This window comes from Lepidochelys kempii, chromosome 1 (genome assembly GCF_965140265.1).
Source record: "Lepidochelys kempii isolate rLepKem1 chromosome 1, rLepKem1.hap2, whole genome shotgun sequence".
Taxonomy (NCBI): domain Eukaryota; kingdom Metazoa; phylum Chordata; order Testudines; family Cheloniidae; genus Lepidochelys; species Lepidochelys kempii.
In genome coordinates, this window is record NC_133256.1 from 30,936,889 (window position 1) to 30,959,179 (window position 22,291).

Below are 22,291 nucleotides of genomic sequence, written 5' to 3' on the forward strand. Positions count from 1 at the left end.
CCCCAGGTTGGGGGCCTGTAACCTGAGCCCTGCCACCCAAGTTTGTAGCCTTTGAGCTTCGGCCCTGAGCAGTGGGGCTCAGGCTCAGACTTCAGCCCCAGGTGGTAGAGCTCAGGCTTCAGCCCCGGGAGGTGGGGCTTGGGCTTCAGCTTTGGCCCCGGACCCCAGCAAGTCTAACGCCAGTCCTGGCGACCCCATTAAAACGGAATCGTGACCCACTTTGGGGTCCCAACCCACAGTTTGAGAACCACTGCCTTAGATTATTAAAACTGAAATAACTCTATGCAGTTCATTGAAAGGGCGAAGTTTAAAACCAAATGCCTCTTAACTCAATTTTCAGAGTGGCCGCAAGAGCCCAGTTGTTCGAAAGTGCTGGTTCACTTAAACAAACTTCTTCAGGACGGTAAGTACCCTACACAATTGAATTTTAGTTAAAAATTAAAGCCATATGCTTTGAGAGACTGACATGGAGGAGTGGGAAACAATACTTTGTACCTTCCAAGGAAGCATCCCTTGCTGTGCAAACGTGCCCCCATTTGTCAGGTTCATCCTTTCTATACTTCTCTCAGAGAAAGAGAGTGAGTTAGACCATTTGCAAAAAGAAAAGGAGTACTTGTGGCACCTCAGAGACTAACAAATTTATTTGAGCATAAGCTTTCGTAAGCTTTCACGGAAACCTACTGACCGCTATTCCTACCTACATGCCTCCAGCTTTCACCCAGATCACACCACACGATCCATTGTCTACAGCCAAACTCTACGATACAACCGCATTTGCTCTAACCCCTCAGACAAACACCTACATGATCTCTATCAAGCATTCTTACAACTACAATACACACCTGCTGAAGTGAAGAAACAGATTGACAGAGCCAGAAGAGTACCCAGAAGTCACCTACTACAGGACAGGCCCAACAAAGAAAATAATAGAACACCACTAGCCATCACCTTCAGCCCCCAACTAAAACCTCTCCAACGCATCATCAAGGATCTACAACCTATCCTGAAGGACGACCCATCACTCTCACAGATCTTGGGAGACAAGCCAGTCCTTGCTTACAGGCAGCCCCCCAACCTGAAGCAAGTACTCACCAGCAACCACACCACCCACAACATTACCACTAACCCAGGAACCTATCCTAGCAACAAAGCCCATTGCCTATTGTGTCCACATATCTATTCAGGAGACACCATCATAGGGCCTAATCACATCAGCCACACTATCAGAGGCTCGTTCACCTGCACATCCACCAATGTGATATATGCCATCATGCGCCTGCAGTGCCCCTCTGCCATGTACATTGGTCAGACTGGACAGTCTCTACTTAAAAGAATAAATGGACACGAATCAGACATCAAGAATTATAACATTCAAAAACCAGTTGGAGAACACTTCAGTCTCTCTGGTCACTCGATTACAGACCTAAAAGTGACAATTCTTCAACAAAAAAAACTTCAAAAACAGACTCCAAGGAGAGACTGCTGAATTGGAATGAATTTGCAAACTGGATACAATTAACTTAGGCTTGAATAGAGACTGGGAGTGGATGGGTCATTTCACAAAGTAAAACTATCCCCCCCCCCCACCCATTCCTCAGACGTTCTTGTGAACTGCTGGAAATGGCCCACCTTGATTATCACTAGAAAAGGTTTTCTCCCTCCCACCCAGCTCTCCTGCTGGTATTAGCTCATCTTAAGTGATCACTCTCCTTACAGTGTGTATGGTAACACCCACTGTTTCATGTTCTCTGTGTATATAAATCTCCCCACTGTATTTTCCACTGAATGCATCCGATGAAGTGAGCAGTAGCTCACGAAAGCTCATGCTCAAATAAATTTGTTAGTCTCTAAGGTGCCACAAGTCCTCCTTTTCTTTTTGCAAATACAGACTAACACGGCTGCTACTCTGAAACCAGTTAGACCATTGATTTTCTCCATCTGCTGTGACAGTACCTGTACGGAAGCCGAGGACAGTAGGCTGCCTCTTAGTGAAACTGCCCTTTCCAAAGTTTAGCTTTGGATAAAAATAATCAAGCTTGTTACTATTCTTGCCACCACACCTTCCTTGCTTCAGTTTCCATTTGGGGAAATATGTGATCATCACACAGGCCCTTTAGTTGTTTACACAATCAGTGGGATTTGTTTTCGTCTTGTCACTTTAATTATAGTAGAGCAGACATCCATTCCTTGGATGGTCGTTCCTCTAGGAAGTGGAGCCATCTCTATGTTGTCCAACCTCTTCTTCCTTCCATTCTGCTTTATTTTTCTTTCTGTCACATTTCATTGTGGGCTTCCATACATTTCCCAAACAAAGGGCTAGATTAAAGGCAAATAAGCAGTTCCAGATCCAGCACCAGGCGAGTGTGCTCAAGCACCGTCAGAAGATCGCTCAGGGCTAAGGTTAAGATTTTGTCATGATTATTTTTAGTAAAAGTCATGGACAGGTTGCAGGCAATAAACAAAAATTCACGGAAGCCAGAGACCCGTCCCTGGCTTTTACCAAAAACACCTGAGGGTGGTGGGGGAGAGAAAGCGCCTCGGGGGCTAGCACCTGCTCCTGTAGCAGGAGCTGACTGCTGCTTCTCCAGCCCCAGGTGGGCTGACCCAACCCCAGCTGCTGTTCTGGCAGGACAGGGACTGATGCTGTGGCAGTTCCAGGGCTAGCCACCGGTCAGCTGTTCTGGCGGCTGTTGCTCCAGGAGCCCTGGGGCTGACCATTGCTCCAGCCCTGCCCCAGAAGAGGTAAGTCACAATGGTCCCAGAATCTATGACCTCCATAACAGAATCGTACCCTTACTCATGGTCCTTTCTGCCATGATCTTATAATAAATCAGCCAAGGCTTGGTGTCAAGACTGAGCAGCACTTATTTACATAATTGCAAACCTAAGACCATTAAAAAAATCAAATGTATATAAAAACTGTGTATATTTTCTTCCCCCCTCCCTTCCTGTGTACCTTCTCTTTGACTGTAAGCACTTTGAGATAGTGAGACTCCAAGAGCTCAATCCATTTAGCTGAAAGAAAAGGTTAAAGGGTGACTTGATGACAGTTTATAACTAACAAAATGAGGAACATGAGAAACAAAAATTTGATAGTGGACTCTTCAGTCTTGCAGACAAAGATATATCACAATGCAACAGCTGGAAGTTGAAGCTAGATGAATTCAGACTGGAAATAAGGTTCACATTTTTAACAGTGAGGGTAATTAATTATTGGAACAACTTACCAAAGGTTCTCATGGATTTTCCATCACTGGCAATTTTAAACTCAGTATTGAATTACATAAGAACAGCCATACTGTGTCAGACCAAAAGTCCATCTAGCCCAGTAGCCTGTCTTCTGACAGTGGCCAATGCCAGGTTCCCCAGAGGGAATCAACAGAACAGGTTATCATCAAGTGATCCATGCCCTGTGATCCATTCCCTGATTTTAAGAAAAAATGCTCTAGTTCAAACATGAATTAACTCAAGAAACTTCTATGGCCTATATTATACAGGAGGTTAGACTGGATGATCACAGTGGTTCCTTCCAGCCTTCTAATTTATGAGATCGGGATCACGGCCACCTTTTCATGCAGCACTTAGAACAGCAAGATCCTGAGCCTAATGGGACCTCCGAGCAATAGAGTAACGGACATACAACATCCAATAACAATAATCCATGGAACCGTAGGTGCTGATGTGAGACTGACAAGCAGGCAGGCACCAAAATGCTTAGTAATTTACAGTCCAAGTCTGACAGCTGCCTGCCACCCAGCAGGTGGCAGGATCCAATTGAAGAGAAAGCTGATCAGTTTGAGTTGCCAGGACCTTATGATATTACATGAGGGAGGGAGGGAGGAGGCAGCAGCATGGCTAGTTGAGTGGGGCACAGGTGCTTGTTTTGTGTGGCACACAAGCTGAGGGAGCCTCGATAGAGCCCTGCTCTGCAGTTCTCTGACACTCTACCTCCACCATACTCCGCTCCTCCTCCTTCCCACTGTGCGTTCTCCCCTTCCTCCCTCCTGCTCAGCTCCCATTCTTGTATATAAACCACATAAGAAGCAAGAGTCTGACAAAGAACGTAGCTGTTCTGCTTTATAACGGGGGCAGATGATAGATGGCTAAGGAGGAAAGGCTTGACAGGCTTAATAGCTCCTCTGTCTAGTCTTCATAAGAAAGCAGAATAGTGACAATAACAAGGAGAATGAGAGGTCCGCAGATAGAATGAAGAAGGAAGAGAGAAAAGGTGGTTCAGCTGTTATTACAGGGCTGTTTGAGTCAGACCAGCCTCTGCAACAAGGGAGCAGTCAGAGCCAGTTCTTGCTTAAACCTGCATGCATGTTATGCACATGAGGGCCAAACTGAGCCCTTAAAGCATTCTTCTATCTCTTTGCACCATTGAAATCATGGTAAATATGACCTGTCTCACCCCACAAGTTAATTTTCTTGATCTCTCCATAATAGCCTACTAGAAAGGGTATGTGCATTCATAAAAATACAAATATATGGATCATTTTAACAGAGAAGGGGGGAAACACAGACACACTTATGCAGGAAATTCCAGAAGTAAAAGTATGGTAAATTCTGATGTTACAATGTTACCCCCGCATTCATCCATATGAGATGTTTCTGGGGTGTCTGTTGCTTGGTATCTGAGCTTTGAGATCTGATGTCCTTCTGTAAGTTAGTACAGGAACCCATGCTGTTAGCTCATGCATGTAAATGTTGCAGTATTAAAGTGGCACTGTACATTCTGTTATAAATGAAGCTGCAATACAGTGTGTAATTCAGTTTCTAACATTTGTGTCTGCCAAGTAAAACTTGGCCAAATATGTTCCACCACAAGGCTTTGGTCCTGCAAGCTGCTCTGTACAAACAGACCCCAATTCCCAGGCAAGTCAGTGGGGCTCCCCAGAAGTCTTCTCACATGGATCAGCTTCCAAGATCAGGACCTAAAGCAAGGATTCTTTCCATTTCCTCACCATTGTTACAAAGTGCAAAAACAAACAAAAAACCAAAAGCAATTTTGGATGTGAAAAATGAAATGTTGTTGAATGTAGTGTTCGTGTGTAGCATCAGATTTTGGTAGCCCAAGAGAATAAAACATGCACTCTACAGAGCAGGCTGCAGAGCGCCACAGGCTTCCCACACACCAGTCCCCCAAGGGTGTCATCCCTGCACTGGGGCTGATTAAGAGTGGATCAGTCTCTGTGTCCATTGAGTCCATGAGGAAGGAGTTGGAAAATTTCTGACAACTCATTTCACGGAAGCCACCAAGCAATCATCAGATAGTAACAGCTTTTGGTCCTGCTGAAGTAGAACCAGCAGCCTAGAGGAAAGCCTCTGTTCCATTATTAATCCCTGGAATCACCAGTGTCCCTTACTTCCAGCTTTTCAACTACTTTTTCCCAATCCAGGATCCAGCCTCTAAATAGCTACATTGCGATTTGTACATTCTACCGCCTGGAACAAAACATGGTCATCTACACAATGGGTGACATTTTCAAAAGCACCTACGTGATTTAGGAGCACAAGTCCCATCGACTTTCATTTTCCAGCAGGTATCTGCAGATTGTCTCCTTTACTATCACTCTTGTGATGTGGACATGCTTAATACCCTTCCTAGATACAGCATTTTCACCTCTTCATCCTAGCTTAGTCAGCTATAATGTACGCCCACCAGGAACATCCCTCTGTTGCTTGCTTCCTTTATCTTAAACCTGTTTTCAGCTGTACATGAATGTGTGTCTTTCACAGTTAGGGTGACTAGATATCCCAATATTATTGGTACCGTCCCGATATTAGGGGCATTGTTTTATATATGCAATTATACTCCCCGCCCTGGGGGGGAAAAAAAGTGTCCCGATTTTTCACACTTGCTATCCGTTCACTCTATCCACAGTGGTATCAGTTTGTTTAGATCTCTTTATTCAGAAAGGAACAAAATGAGTGTTCTAAGTTAGTGCATCTTGGTAGGCAGAAAAGGTTAGAGCAGAATATATGCCCATTCCCAGATCTTTACTCAGATTTTGATAACTGTCTCCCTCATTCCAGTCCCAGCTCCATTTTTGCCTCGCCATCCTCACTCTCGCTACTTTTCCCTTTCCCTCAAACCTAGCTTTAAGGATAGGCTATCAATCGGGTGGAGCACCCAGCTACCAGGCCATGGTATATCCCTTTGCTCCACACTGGATCTAATCCCTGTCACTGATGTATAATACCCATGACAGAGAAGCAGCATAGTTATTATTCCTTTATGCATATATTGCTGTATTGCCCAGCAGCCCAAATGGGGATTGAGGCCCCATTGTGATAGATGTTGTACAAAAATACACAGAGAAATAGTCCCTTCCCCGAAGAGATTACAGTCTGAGAAATGTGAGGTTTCCTGTTCTCTAGCTTTCCATTAGGGGCACACAGAACTCTTGGGGGCTCAGATAAATGAGAAGCTACTGACCAGAGTGAACATCATGGCATAGAGGCGATCAGAATTGCATGAGAGGGAACAGCTCAAAGAATGAGAGAGAGGGTGCAGTGATCATGATTTCATCTGGGCTAGCAGCAAGGTCCCAGGGGAACAGGCTCAGGATTTGAATCAATGTGACTTGTTCATACCATGTCTAGGGAAGGGGGGAGGACCTATGTTCCCTTTTGCATCTCCTTCTTGCTATGTAATTAAACATATCCCTGCAGTCGTCGTCGTCCTGTTGCTTCTGTGCCTTATTTCACATGTACTTATACACCTGGAATCCAGGGTACCTCCACACTCTGTTCTCCTTCAAGTTCCACCTTAGACTGTACCTCAAGCCCTGTAAATCCATGTCCTGTGAATCCTTGCAAAGAAGCATTACCTAATCAGTTATCTGACAGTCCTATACAAAGGATAACACTTTAAAAGAATCCAAACAAAATCTCTGGCACTAACAATTGCATCCCATTCCTTTCTTTCACGTGTACATTGTCTATCTAGACTACATTCTTTAGAGCAGGAATCTAACATTTCAGGCTGCCTATAAAGTGCCTAGAGAGACAAGGTGGGTGAGGTAGTATATTTTATACGACCAACTTCTGTTGGTGAAAGAGACAAGCTTTCAAGTCACACAGAGCTCTTCTTCAGGTCTTTTACTCAGAATGTCATAGAGAATTACAAGGTGGGACAAATTGTTTCGCATAAGTAGTTAAAGGAAGGGGGGAAAGGCAGCTTGGATGTGTGTGGGGGGAAGGGGTTGTTAGTGGGTTATAGATTGTTGTAATAAGCCCAGTGTCTCTGTTGAGTCCATGTTTTTTAGTGTCAGCCAAAGTTATGAATTTAAGCTCACAGGCTTGTTTTTTGAAGATGTTATGCAGGTTTCCTTGGCAGATGAGGACTCCTGGTCTGTGGGGAGCTTGCTTTTGATGAGGAGCTTGGAGGGGCGGGGGCTTTGGCACCATGCAATAATCAATAATAATTTGATGATCTGCTGAGATTTAGATAATCACCCAAATGTTCTAATGCCAACAATCATAAACTCATCATTAGGGATTCAGAAAAAATGTAAAAGTAGGCCTCAAAATGGGGAGTGTCGTAGGGCAGCCCCTGCCTGGAGTGCCCTCCTGTGGCAGGTCATGGCAGGACAGGCACACTTGTTTCAGTTTCTCCTCTCAGGTGACCCACTAATTCTATTCAGGCTTTCTTGTTTCAATACTGCCCTTCCTGATTTATTACAAAAACATAATCCATAGCGAAAGTCCCAAACATAGTCCATTTCTCACACCAGCACAAGCAGTCAAGATACCTCATCCCTGGATGCCCTGTATACCGCACACACCTTCAACGATGCCTGGACTCTATCAGCCCTCTCCTGTTCTTGTACCAGGACAGATTTCCGCTCTTCCCACTGGGAACCCCCACAGCCTTTCGTGTGGGAGCATCCTTGCCAGCGGAGCATCCCTCACTCCCCTGGCCCTTTCATGTTGTGTCTGGGTACAATCCACCGGCCTTGGAGATGTCAGAAGTTAAGCTCCTCCGCTGCTCTCCTTCCTTCAGTCCTCTCCAGCCCTTGACTGCAGTTCTCCAACTTAGAGCCAGGAGGCAGCTCCCTCTGCTGCTACTCCTCGTGCCTTCAGACCTCTGGCCCTGGTTCTTTGTCTTGCAGATGCCAGCCAGCAAACCCCTCTAGCTGCTCTCTTGCCTTCAGCCTTTCCCCAGGAACCACCTTCTGCTTCCCTCCAGGACCACTGCAGTCCCCTGGTCTTTGCCAGTGCCCACCTGCCCTTCCTGACTGAACCAGCCTGCAATGACTCACTGGGACTTTCTGTCACCGGCTCTCTCATTGATCCTTGATATCTCCCAGCTCCTGCCCTTCCCTCTTCATTGGCTAAATGGAAGTACCTGCTCTGGCACAGGGGAGCTGACCTACTTTATTTACTGGGGCCTGCCACCCTATGAGGGGAAGACAAATGTATTCTCTGCTAGGTAACCTGTTCAACTCAAGTTAAGGAAAGTGAGATCTTAGGAGAGGAAGGTGCCATTATCTAACTCTTCTATGCACTGAACGGCATGAGTAACTCTCTTCTTCAAAATAATGTTAGTAATTTTAAGAGCCTCACTATAGATGATAGTGCTATTTTCACACCCTCTTCGACTGGCAGCACTGGTTGAAAGAACGCATTAGCACCACAAGAGAGAATGTCCATCTGCGTAGTTGCACACAATAAGATTGCCTTGAGCCGTGAAAGCTTGATAACACTTGTGGCTGGACAATACCATCATAGGAAAATTATATCTTAATAATCACAAAATGTTATGGAGATCGAGGGAATAATCAGGAGCCTGAAAATTAATGGGAATATATTCCTAGATTATGTCTATCACTGTGCTATTACACACACACTGTTTTATTTGTACATGGCATCAGTGGGCTATAATTATACATCAAGAACAATAGTAACAAATTAAGGTAATAAGAAGATCACTTGAAGAAACTGTTAATTCAAGCAAACTTGCTCATACTTGAGTGCATTTATAAGACTTTGCAGTCAATTAATCACTGCATTTCATTCACTCATTTTATAGGTGCAATGACTTGACACTCAGGTTTCTACAAACTTTCTCTTAATTGGAGAATGCGAGACCAAGACCCTTCTTTTTCTCAAATTTATTTCATTTTTGGAGATAAACATCCCTCCATTCAGCTGAAATTGGTATATTTCACTAAACATAAGAAAGTGCCAGAGAAAGAAAGAATTGTTTTTATTCCACTTATCTCATTTGAATGCTACAATAAAAATCAACATATTCTGACCCTAGGAAAGCTAAATAGCTGAGTTCTCCACACACACAATCCACAAACATTACCATTTCTTCTCTCTCTGTTCTAAGCTTCCCCTTATCACTGTAGCATTTGAACTCTTAATCTTGGTTTAGAACACAGCCTGACTGTAATGGTTTACAACCTGACCGAATACTGAGGGTATTGTATATTATCCATGTGTTTATAATCATCTCTGTGGTTTACTAAATTCAGTACAGGATACCTTGGATTATCTGTTGTTTTTTTGTCTCATGTTTGTATTATGTATAGTTTTATGGTTTAGTGATATGGGAAATAGATATTTTGTGGGAGAACTATGAACATGTCAGAATACTTATCATAAATGTTTATAGCGCTCTTTATCTTATCAAATTAAAGAGGAGGGCTTGTGGTTAGGGCACCACACTGGGACTCTGTATATAAGAGTTCAGTCCCAAACAGGTCCCGGACTTCCTGTGTGATCTTAGACAAGCTATCAGATCTCTCTTTGCATCAGTTCTCTCTTTGCGTCAGTTCTCCAGCTGTAAGAGGGGGTAACAACGCTTGCTTGTTTGTCTTGTCTGTTTAGATATTCCCTGCCCTGAAGAGCTTACGATCTCTCACTATGTGTTTGTACAGTGCCTACAACATTGGAAGCACCAATCAAAGTTGGCTCCACTAACTGCTACTAGAATTCAAATAATAGCATCAACAGGGAGGCACAATCTATTTTTCTTGGGAGTGAGTTCAGGGTTTCTCTTCCCTGCTAGAAATGAGAGGCAGAGAATATCAGGGTTGGAATATCAGGGTTGGAAGGGACCCCAGAAGGTCATCTAGTCCAACCCCCTGCTCAAAGCAGGACCAATTCCCAGTTAAATCATCCCAGCCAGGGCTTTGTCAAGCCTGACCTTAAAAACCTCTAAGGAAGGAGATTCTACCACCTCCCTAGGTAACGCATTCCAGTGTTTCACCACCCTCTTAGTGAAAAAGTTTTTCCTAATATCCAATCTAAACCTCCCCCACTGCAACTTGAGACCATTACTCCTCGTTCTGTCATCTGCTACCATTGAGAACAGTCTAGAGCCATCCTCTTTGGAACCCCCTTTCAGGTAGTTGAAAGCAGCTATCAAATCCCCCCTCATTCTTCTCTTCTGCAGGCTAAACAATCCCAGCTCCCTCAGCCTCTCCTCATAACTCATGTGTTCCAGTCCCCTAATCATTTTTGTTGCCCTTCGCTGGACTCTCTCCAATTTATCCACATCCTTCTTGAAGTGTGGGGCCCAAAACTGGACACAGTACTCCAGATGAGGCCTCACCAATGTCGAATAGAGGGGAACGATCACGTCCCTCGATCTGCTCGCTATGCCCCTACTTATACATCCCAAAATGCCATTGGCCTTCTTGGCAACAAGGGCACACTGCTGACTCATATCCAGCTTCTCGTCCACTGTCACCCTAGGTCCTTTTCCGCAGAACTGCTGCCTAGCCATTCGGTCCCTAGTCTGTAGCTGTGCATTGGGTTCTTCCGTCCTAAGTGCAGGACCCTGCACTTATCCTTATTGAACCTCATCAGATTTCTTTTGGCCCAATCCTCCAATTTGTCTAGGTCCTTCTGTATCCTATCCCTGCCCAGATATCTGGAGTGGTGTGCTGTACCACCACCACCACACAAAAGGGGCTATGATCAAGGTTTTCAAAAGTGTCTAGTGCCATTGGGTGTCAAACCTGAGACCCCTTAAAAGGGCCTGATTACCAAAAAGTGCTGAAAATCAGGCCTCTTTAAGGTGCCTTGAAGAGGACACCCAAAAAACTGAAGTATGAGCTTTGTGAAAATCTAGGTCTGTGCTGACTGGAGTTTATTAGAGAGACAAGGTGGGTGAGGCAATATCTTCTATTGGATCAACTTCTATTTGTGCGAGAGACAAGCTTTCAAGCCACACCGAGCTCTTCTTCAGGTCTATGAAAGGTACCCCGAGCCTCATAGCTAAATGCAGGATGGAATGGATTGTTTAGCATAAGTAGTTAGCACATATTCTAAGGGACATTCGAGATGGAGAGGCCCATTAACCTCTCTGCAGTCCTAGGACAAAAAGAAGGGGGTTAGTAGGCTACAGATTGTTGTAATAAGCCATAAATCCAGTGTCTCTGTTCAGTCCATGGTTTTTAGTGTGTAGCAGAGTTATGAATTTAAACTCCCAGCCTTGTCTTTTGAGAGTGTTGGGTGGGTTTTCTTTGAGAATGAGGAAGGATATGTCAGATATAGGGTGATTGCTTTGGTAAAAGTTTCAGAGTAACAGCCATGTTAGTCTTTATCTGCAAAAAGAAAAGGAGTACTTGTGGCACCTTAGAGATTAACAAATTTATTTGAGCATAAGCTTTCGTGAGCTACAGCTCACTTCATCGGATGCATACGGTGGAATATACAGTGGGGAGATTTTATATACACAGAGAACATGAAACAATGGGTGTTACCATACAGACTGTAACAAGAGTGATCAGGAAAGGTGAGCTATTACCAGCAGGAGAGTGGGGGGGGTGGGGGGGAGCATGATTATCACTACAAAAGGTCAAATTGGTTAGTCTCTAAGGTGCCTCAAGTACTCCTTTTCTTTTTGCGAATACAGACTAACACGGCTGTTACTCTGAAACCTGTATTGAAGCAGGTTCTCCTGGAGTATTTGGATGTCCCATTTCATGGTGCAGTCTACTTCTCTGGTGGAGTGTCCTTGTTTGGTGAAAACAGTTTTGAGTGTGTTAAGGTGTATATCCTGGACTTTCTCCTCTGAGCATATTCTGTAGTGTCTGAGTGCCTGGCTGTAAATAATAGATTTCTTGGTGTGTTTGGGGTGGTTACTGGATCTATGAAGGTAGGTGTACCGATCTGTAGGTTTCTTATATATGGTTGTCTGTGGGGTTCCATTACTGAAGCTGATTGTCATGTCCAGGAAGTTGATGGGAGTATTCCAGAGAGTAAGAGTGCCATGAAGGAATATCAGGACTCATAGAAACCATCCTCAAACCACTCACCACACAAAGAGCCAGCTTCCTCCAAGACACAACTGATTCCCTCCAGAAACTCCACTGCCTTAGCAACCTCCCTCCGAACACCAGCCTCGCTACCATGGATGTCACTTCCCTATACACCAATGTCCCTTACAATGACAGCATAGCTTCCTGTCTCATATATTTATAAGACATGGACAGTCCTCAGGTATCCAACCCAAACTCATTGCCAAATTCAACCATTTCATCCTCACCCATAACAATTTTACATTCAACAACAAACAGTTTGTCCAAACCAAGGGAACAGCCCTGGGTAGTAGGATAACTCTGCAATATGCCAACCTCTTCATGGACCACCTTGAAGAAGAATTTCTGGACAAATTCATCATGAAACCAATGATATATCAGAGATACATTGATGATATTTTCATCCTCTGGACAGACGTCTTAAACTCAGATTTCCACCACAACTTCAGCAACCACCACCCGTCCATTAAACACTCTCTGGAACCCCTTTAGGGGGAGGGTTCATTCCTTACTAATTCCTACAGGGGTGCATGGAGCTCCAAAAGTGGGTGTGGAGGAGGCAGGGGAATGGCTGAACCATCCTTCTACATCAGCCTTCACAGCAGCATTGGCACACAGGGTGGAGCAGAGAGGTCCTTAACATGTAAATTGTGTCCACCTTAATATAACAGTTTGAGTTCACTACTTTCATTTCATGGGAGGAAAGTTGTGGGGAGTTATGTAGCCCACACAAAATAATATGCTGAACAATTAAAATCTACCGCAGATGGTATATTAGATCATTGAGTTAACATTCTGATTGGGAAGAAAGTGCTACCGATAATCTCCAATTGCATCAACACTGCAGTACTTTTACTTAACACATGACATCTTAAACAAATTTATCCTCACCTCACCTCAGTATGGTGGGTGAAGCCCATAAATTTTGATATCTCTACTTAGAGCTGGGAAAAATGAGGTACAAAGAAGTTACATGACTTGTCCAAGGCCTTACAGAAAAGCATGTGCAGACCTGGAGTTAGTCTAGATAGGTTCCTGAATTTCCTCTAGAACTCTGTCAGGAGTCCCTGATTCCCAGCTCAGTGTTCATCAGATTACTCTGCTTCTCAGATTTTTAAATTCATTTTCCCCCCTTTTCTTGTTTGTAACAAACTTATATTTTGATCTTTCAGACAAGCCAAAGCCATGTATTCCTGCAAAGCTGAGCACAGTCATGAGCTCTCCTTCCCACAGGGGGCGATATTTTCAAATGGTAAGATGTATTAGATAGTCTTCCTTTACACACAATATTTTAAACATAACTGCATCTGTGAGATAAGCCAAGAGATTTTCACTTCAAATTTAGTTTTTATGTCTCCATCAATCTGATGTTGATCTTTTATAATGATGTTGATCTTTTTATTAACTATAACAAATTTTAATATATATTTTATATATATATATTTTTGTACAGTGTACCCATCAGTGGAACCAGGCTGGTTAAAAGCAACTTATGAAGGCAAAACAGGACTAGTTCCAGAGAATTATGTTGTCTTCCTCTAGTAATCTTTAGTGGACAGCAGTATCTTCATGGTATCCATGGTAACAAATAATAAGCTCTATGATTTTATCTGACACAGATGTGGGGATCAGCCCGTTAGCAGAGAGTGGTAGATTTTCTTCAAATTCTGCAAGGGCAAATTAGGTAGCTCCCTATAAATGGAACAGGATATAATGAAATAGTTAACAGTTTTTTGTACTGCAGATGGTACTCTGTTTAAATAACTTCCATTGTTTGTAACGTAAGCATGTTGCATACTTCTTTTATGGATAAGGAACATCTGAGCAATAAAATCAGAAAATTAGCTGCAGAACATGTCAGACCTGAGATATTGCTCGACCAGTGTGAAATTCACAGGCAATGCACTCTGCCAATTCTTACAATTATATTGTTTTACATGTAAAAAATTATATATTTGTTCATATAGCAAGATATATTTCTATGATCTGTCTTCTGCATTAGAAAATTTGATTCTGAGACTGGTCCCAGTCATTTCATGAAAGAAGTTAATCTGCCATAAGAGCAGAGTTTTGAATCTCTTGTTATGCAGCGAGATCACAATATGCAGATGCAGTAATGTATGTAATTTATATAACTGATAACCAAATTAGATTGTACACTGATTAAGCAGTAAGTGCTCTTTCAGAATGTGATCTTTTTAAAATCAACATTTCATTCAAATATTGTACAGATTTATTTTATTTCCTCCTTGCTTTCATCAGTTTGTTTTATCAATATAATTAATATTAATAATAAATTATATTTCTAGCATCCATCTTCCCTAAGACATTCTCAGCTTGTCTCAAAAACACAACCATACCAAACAAAAAAAAATACTGAAACTAAAATGATGGGGAAATGTGTGAGGTTAGCAACAAAGAATGAAAATAAATCTAAAACCTGAAATAAAACAGCAGAGTCCCACAATGCCATTAAGACACCCACCGCATACAAGACAAATGACCTATGAAGTGTCTAGTTTTATAAGCTATGATTTCTAAAGGCTCCTTTTAAAAAGTATCTGACATTAGATAAACTTTGATTATTTTGTTAAGTTTGAAATACAGTTTCCTCAGAATTTCACTGAATTATTTGACAACAATTCCAAAACATGATAAAACTGCTTGGTATAGATATTTACAAATAACCCTTAATTACTCTAGCTGGAACAAAAAAAGGCAGTCATTTTGTAACTGCTGACATTAAATTTTGTGTGTGTTTTCCCATCAAAGTACAATGACTTGTATTAAAAAAGGCTGTAATAAACAGTGAGGGAACTGGCACTTTATCACAGAATAAAAACCCTTTACAAAGAGAACAAAGAACAGAAATCAGAAAAGAAAGAGAGTAAGCAGTAAGCATATGTCCAAGGCAGACACTCTGCTTGCTGAAAGAACTACCATAGAGTCCATTTGCCACTGAAGGCCTCATTGGCAAAACTCCCCTTGAATTTGGACATCCCCAATTAGTTAATCGACAGAGCTGCTAACTTGGTGAATCCATTCTGGGAGTCAATGCTCCGTGGCCTCAAAACCCTACACTGATGTCAACAGAATCACACATGTGCTTAAGCAAGTGGCTCAATCAGGGAATAGCTCTTTATTGAACTGCTCCAGGAAAATTGCCTGGCCAGTCAGCATGTACTATTCAAAGCAAAATCATTTCGGTGCCACATTAACACATTAGCAGCTGAGCTCATTGCTGTTCGTGCTACAGGAAGAATTGCCTCTCATACAGACTCTCCTGCTTGTTAGCTCTTTCTCCAGTAACAGTATTAAATATTACAGGTGGGCAGGGCAAAGTAATTCCATTGTGCCGAAAATTTAGATATTTCTAAATTTGTTTTTGTTCCGATTCTGAATGAAACCCCCAAATTTTGAAGTTTTCTGCAAATTGGCATGGCACCCCGGCCCCAGGGCACTCTGCCTGGTGGCCTGTCCTGGAGCTGCAGACCCTGGAAGCCCAGGGGTCCCCAACTCTGAGACAGTACACCTGGCGGGCTGTCCTGGATCCACAGCCCTTGGAAGCGCAGGCTTCGCAGCAGCTCACCAGGCAGGGCTTCCTCAGACCTTCGTTGAAATGAAACCATCTCCATGCAACATTTTGATTTTGACAACCAACAAAACATTTTTCTCAGCGTTTTTTCTACCAGCTCTATTAAGTGTATTAACCCCTTGTTTACCAAAATAGTGGGTGCTGCTTTCTAAGGGGTTAAATAGGAGCTTTTCCCAGGGCTGAAAACTTTACCAAGCTATTAAACATTGCCAAATTTTCCAGCACTTTCTCTGGTGGTCTTAGTAGGCTCTCTATAGCCAACATATGCAGTCTTCCAAAAGTAGTGTATCTCTAACAGCTTCTGAACCTGCCTCCTGGACAATGCAGCGAGTGTTGCTCACAGTGAGTCACTTCTTGACAGTAATTTTATTGTTGAAATTCAGGCTGGTGGCAAGAGCCATCTCTGCACTGAGAGCACCAAATGGAGCTCAACGGGGTGGGGGAGGACTCTTGGAATCCTTTGCATGACACAGACGGCGGCTTCTCACCAGCTTCAAGCAGGCTAGTAGGGGTACTAGGCGGGATCGATGACTACAGTAACTCAGTGACCACAATAGTTTGGGCTCTTCATGCTACTCTGCTATCAAGAGTTGCATTCTCGCCCAGGTCACTATCAGCAGGTGACACCTCGTGTCATGAAGAGTGTTTCCTCGGTAGGTCGTTGTGAAGGATAATTCCAAAGCTGGACCTCTTGGACAGTAGAGGCAAATATCCTGCTGACGTGTCTGTATTCAGCACTGAGGTAAAGTAGGAAGGAGGCTCCTCAGCAGGTCAAAGCTTGCAGCTCTTAAGTCAGGCAAAATTCATGTTGACTTCAGTGGGCACTTCCCCTGAGTCAGAGCAACACCTCCCTGTGTAATTAACCTCTGAAATGTCAACTTCTCTTATCCCATGCTGTGTAACACACTGTTGGCTGCCTACGCTTTGGCGGTGCTTGACGGCTTCGTCCTAAGGTGGTGGGATAACAAGGGGGTTGCGCCTTCTCACCATTCCAGGGAGAGGTGCTGTGTGTCCTCCTGGGGGTTGTTAGTGGAGAGGGAGGTAGAGCCCTGCTCAGGAGTCTAGGACAACCAGTGACCCCAGCATGGAGTAGCACCCCCAGACACGCTGTCTGGCCTCTGTACAGGGGCGCAATGGGCTGGGTCAAAATTCTTGTTTGAGCTGTCTTTCCCCCACCCTGATTTCCCCATCAGGGCAATCACAATCTGGCCTTTTTTGTGCATCTCCTCTTAAATCCCGTGGAGATGAATGATTCCTTACAGCCCTTTGGAGTGAGTTATCAGTCATGGAACTTTTAGGGGGAGAGAGGACAATCTTTTTTCCCCCCTTAAGCCTATGTACTATGTGAGCCTTCTCCTTTTCTTCCTCAGTAGTGTATAGTGAATAGACATGGGGTACGTAGAAATCTGTGAATCAGCCACTCCGCATCCTTCATATAATTTTCAAGGAACACAGCCACCTTTAAATTCACATTGCCATTTGAAAATGTTATTCGTGTGGTTTCTTACGAGTAACCCCTACCAATACTTTAACGGAACGAGATGAAAGATATTTGTTTGGTTTTTTATTCCTCTCTCTCTCTTACGTGGTGCATTAAGTGAGCACTTTATGTGTGATCAGTTTCTCTCTTGTGTTGATGGTGCACACCCAATCCCAAGCTTTGTAAGACGGTGTTCACCAGTAGCAACAGGAGCAAAACTGGAACTGAAGAGACATGAGGAAGCAGTGTGTCTAGAGAGACAGGAATGGAGGAGAGCGTTGGGCCTGAGCTTGTTTGGTAGTGGTGCTCCCACTCCTTCCTGAAATAGAGGAGCAGAAAACCCCTTAAGGTGTTATAGGGCATGGGTTTTTTAATTATTTTTATTATTTTTTTCCTTTTTATTTTTTGTTTCAATGAATTTTTTAAAGACAGTATTTGAAGGCTGTTCTATCAGGAAATTAGTTAATAAAAAAATTGATTGATTATGTCCCTGTATTATTGTGTAAGAACAGCCCTGGATTCACTCTGCAAGCACAAGAAGCTTGTGGTAAATCTTCTGTATTACCCTGCCAGTAAAGATGTAGCAATCTTGTCAAGGCAACCACTGTTTGCAAAGTTGTAAGCTTCACATTTGGTAACATATTCTGATTGATGTTAATGTCCTGTGAAAAGCATATGTCAGTGTATACAGTTTATATAATTAACTGTGTGTTTTAACTGTTAAGTCATTTGGTACTTATTGCAATCTAACATACTGATTCAAAATTAATCAGCTGAAAGCTTGTTATAGTGTATGATAAATATGTACAGTATGTTAGTATTTTATATCCAAGGTTTTTTAATAATGTTGATCAGAACGAAAAATGATTTTTCAGTATCATTTCTACAAGTTCAGTGTTAAAATATTCTTGCCACATTTTGGAGTTTTGAATACTATGTGAGATGGCTTTTAAATTAAACTATAGTTATGTGTCCTGAGAAATGTTTCCATTCTCCCAAGTGCTATTTATGATAATATAACTAACCTACAAGTGCATTGTTGAATTATTTCTGGAGGAAATGATGCACAGAATTGCTCACCAGAGCTAATTCCTGACAGTAATAAGGAACTTTTTATACATTCCTTTATACATTTCCACTTGATACTCTCTATTCATTGTCTGTAATTGGAATTGTTTGGTTTTTTTTTTTCCTTTAGGAAAGAACCTTAGCAGGGGTGACAGTAAAATTTAAGCCATGCAGAACAGAGTAATTACAACAGCAAAAAAGCATTATAACACAGCAATAATTTGTATACTTGTGCACTGGGTCCTGTTTTATTTTCTATTTACTAATATTACATCAGAATAAATAGTGAGATCAAAAAAAGTACATTAATCTGAATGTTTCCTGTGTTAGACCACCAATTCATGCACTTCTTGGGTAGGTGACAAAAAGATGACTCTTCTAACCAAGGACAGTGTTATACAGTCATAAGGCAACTCCTCAGCTGGCGTAAATTGTCATAGTTCAATGACATCAAAGATGGAGCTCTGACAATTTACATCAGCTGAGGATCTGCACCTCTGTATTTAAAAGGAAGTGTCCATTGAAATCAGTAGGTGTTCTGCCAAAAAGTGGAAGGTGTAATATCTCCCAATATTATCTTTAGAGTTTTTCTCTAGTAAAGGATCCCCCATAAATCACCCCACCCACCAGGGATTAAACACACTGCATTGTCATTTTCCTGCAGATCGCACAGCCTTGGTGACTTTACTGTAATACCCTTTCAAGCATTGCCAATGCAAAACTGAGAGTGTTGACCAAGCTATTAACCAGGGTAATCAAAATAGGTTTGGGTCCTCTGTATCCAAGCAGCTGTTGCTTTGATTTTGCCATCCAGCCACTGAAGGTAATAATATAGTATTTGTTCGCCTTTATGTGGCAGCATTCCATAGGCTATTTGACTTTGTTGTTTTAAATGATGCTTTCCTCCTTGGATACATTATTTGAAAGTCCTTCTGTACCTGAGCTTCTTGCAAAGCTTGTGTTGGGAATCAGCGTTAATCTTCTGGCGCTGGCGGTCAGGATTTCAGAGTGCTCCCAGAATGCTCTGAGAGTTTGAATTGCAGCAAATATAAAGGTGTTTAGGCAGATCATACATTTGTGATTTCAATTCTGAATGATATTTATGATTATTTTGCCGGTACTAGAGTTTATAGAAGTCTTAGATATTATACTGTATTTTAATGTCAGGAATTTATATGCAATCAATAACATGAGAAAGTAAAATATATTTTAAAAGTTACTACTAGTAAATTATCATATGGAACTTTTTGTTTGTTTTGTAGTGGGGTTTCAGTAATTATCTGCACTCTGTACATATATACATGTAAATAACTGGCATGTTATTCATAAGCTGACTTGCTACAGTACCTGTGCTGTACTTTACACTGTATTTCATGAATTTAAGAAATATTTTTAAAAATAAAAAGTCTATCTACACACGTGTTTTCTCTTCATTATTTTTACATTTGGATTCCCATTCAGCCCATTATTTTATTCCATTTATTATTCCTATTCATCCCATTTATTTTTTATTTTGGAGTGCTATTTTGTTGCTTTTGCCTAGATACCACAATGACTGAATGCTGCATAAATATTATTTATGTAGCCATTTGATGTAGATGGTGACTTACAAACATGTTCAAACTGTTAGGCAATGGACATATATAAAAATGCTAAATTCATAGTTCAGCAAATAACTTCTTGATCATAGAATCTTTTAACTAGGAAATCCGTAAGATGTGACTGAATTGAACATGAGAAAATGGCACTTCACATAACAGAGAAGCACATCATTGGCACATAACAAATAATAATGTCAACAAAACCTTAGGTTTCAGAGTAACAGCCGTGTTAGTCTGTATTCGCAAAAAGAAAAGGAGTACTTGTGGCACCTTAGAGACTAACCAATTTATTTGAGCATAAGCTTTCGTGAGCTACAGCTCACTTCATCGGATGCATACTATGGAAAGTATAGAAGATCTTTTTATACACACAAAGCATGAAAAAATGGGTGTTTACCACTACAAAAGGTTTTCTCTCCCCCACCCCACTCTCCTGCTGGTAATAGCTTACCTAAAGTGATCACTAAGGAGAGTGATCACTTTAGGTAAGCTATTACCAGCAGGAGAGTGGGTTTGTGTGGGGGGGGCGGTGAGAAAACCTGGATTTGTGCTGGAAATGGCCCAACTTGATTATCATACACATTGTAAGGAGAGTGATCACTTTAGATAAGCTATTACCAGCAGGAGAGTGGGGTGGGGGGGAGAGAAAACCTTTTGTAGTGGTAAACACCCATTTTTTCATGCTTTGTGTGTATAAAAAGATCTTCTATACTTTCGATAGAAGGTCGATAGATTTTCTATACTTTCTATGCATCCGATGAAGTGAGCTGTAGCTCACGAAAGCTTATGCTCAATTGGTTAGTCTTTAAGGTGCCACAAGTACTCCTTTTCTTTTAACAAAATCTTAGTGTCTCTCATAGTTATAGGCAGGTAGGTGTTTGGTGACATGGTACCAGCTGAAGTTCCTATAGATGAGCGAGGTGCTGTAACCACTTGGGGGCTCACATGCCTCAAAATTTCCACAAGGATATTTGGCCTTGATGCCATCTTTGCACTGACTAAGGTCAGTGGGAATTTGGAGTGTGAATTGATGGTGGTATCAGCCCCTAAATTAACACCCTTTCCCTTGCCTGCCCAACAATGGAGAGGCATTAGCAGGGAAGAGTGAATGTAGGTGGAAGAAAAACAATAGAAATAGGGACTGAGTTGAGGTTGGAGGAAGTAGAGCGGAGAGAATCTGTGCTCTGATGAACCTCCAGTATTGATCTCAGCAGAGTTACTCCTGATTTATGCCAGTGTAATTGAGAGGAAAATTGGGCTCCAATGTCTTATCTCTGTGAAAAGACACTTTGATAAAGTACCAAAACAGATATTTAAAAGGAAAAATAGTGGAGTTGCTCCTATCAGGTCCCTCTTCAAATCCCAGCAATGAAGGATTCTCCCACAATGAGAAGTGGGAAGTAAATTAAGCAAGTGATTGTATATCATGAAGTACATCGCAAATATGTGTTGCAAGGAGATTCTCCAAAAACCTTTGTCAGAGCTGTTGGCGTGCTTACGAGGGATATTCTCTAGACAATATTACCACAGAGCAGGAGCTGGTGGTTAGAGCAGATGATATAACATAATGTATGAGTCTACCGTGTTACTAGGATCTCACAAAAAGGCAGTGTCCAATGTAGATCTCATTTGGTCACAAAGAGTTCATAGGAGAGCAACAAAAATAGTGCAAAGTTTAGATAAGATCTGAGAATTGGACATGGTGAGTCTAGAGTACAGATGATTGAGATGTTACAAAACTGCATGAGGAAATGATACAATTCTCAGCAGTAGAAGACAAAGATGTAATAGATCAAAGCTCTATGCAGAGAAATAGGTTAAGAAGAGATGGTCAATAGAATGATAATATGTTGGCAAAAAAGTTGTAATCATTTGAGATACTGCAGGTTAGACTAGATCCCTGTCAGTGAAGGATGATTTGCAGTAAGACCAATCCTGCCAGAGGATAGACTATTAGGCTATGTCTACACTTCACCGCTGTGGCTACCCTTTTCCAGCTGACTCAGGCTCGCGGGACTTGCCTATGGGACTGTTGTATTGAAGTGTAGCGCTCCAGGCTCAGGCAGGACTCTCTGGGACCTTCCCATCTCACAGGGTCCTACAGCCTGGGCTCCAGCGTGAGCCCAGAAGTCTACCCAGCAATTAAACAGCCCCACAGCCTGAGCCCCACAAACCCAAGTCCGCTGGCATGGGCCAGTCACAAGTTTTTAATTACAATGTAGACATGCTCTTAGAGCCCCTTTCCAACCAAAATGAGATTCTT

The 22,291-nt window shown here is 42.2% G+C and overlaps 1 protein-coding gene across 5 annotated transcripts in view; it reads left to right on the forward strand.

The window, feature by feature from the left end:
* ARHGAP42 (Rho GTPase activating protein 42) overlaps positions 1 to 22,291 on the forward strand; it is a 378,378-nt gene that overhangs the window by 291,193 nt on the left and 64,894 nt on the right. For 4 of the 5 annotated variants that reach the window (XM_073337948.1, XM_073337938.1, XM_073337919.1 and 1 more), the window contains 2 exons: positions 341 to 403; positions 13,457 to 13,536. In XM_073337948.1, coding sequence (XP_073194049.1) covers positions 341 to 403; positions 13,457 to 13,536 — 143 coding nt within the window. Of the gene's footprint in view, positions 1 to 340; positions 404 to 13,456; positions 13,537 to 13,737; positions 19,792 to 22,291 lie in introns of those variants that run through there. The other variant, XM_073337927.1, reaches the window with a different exon arrangement.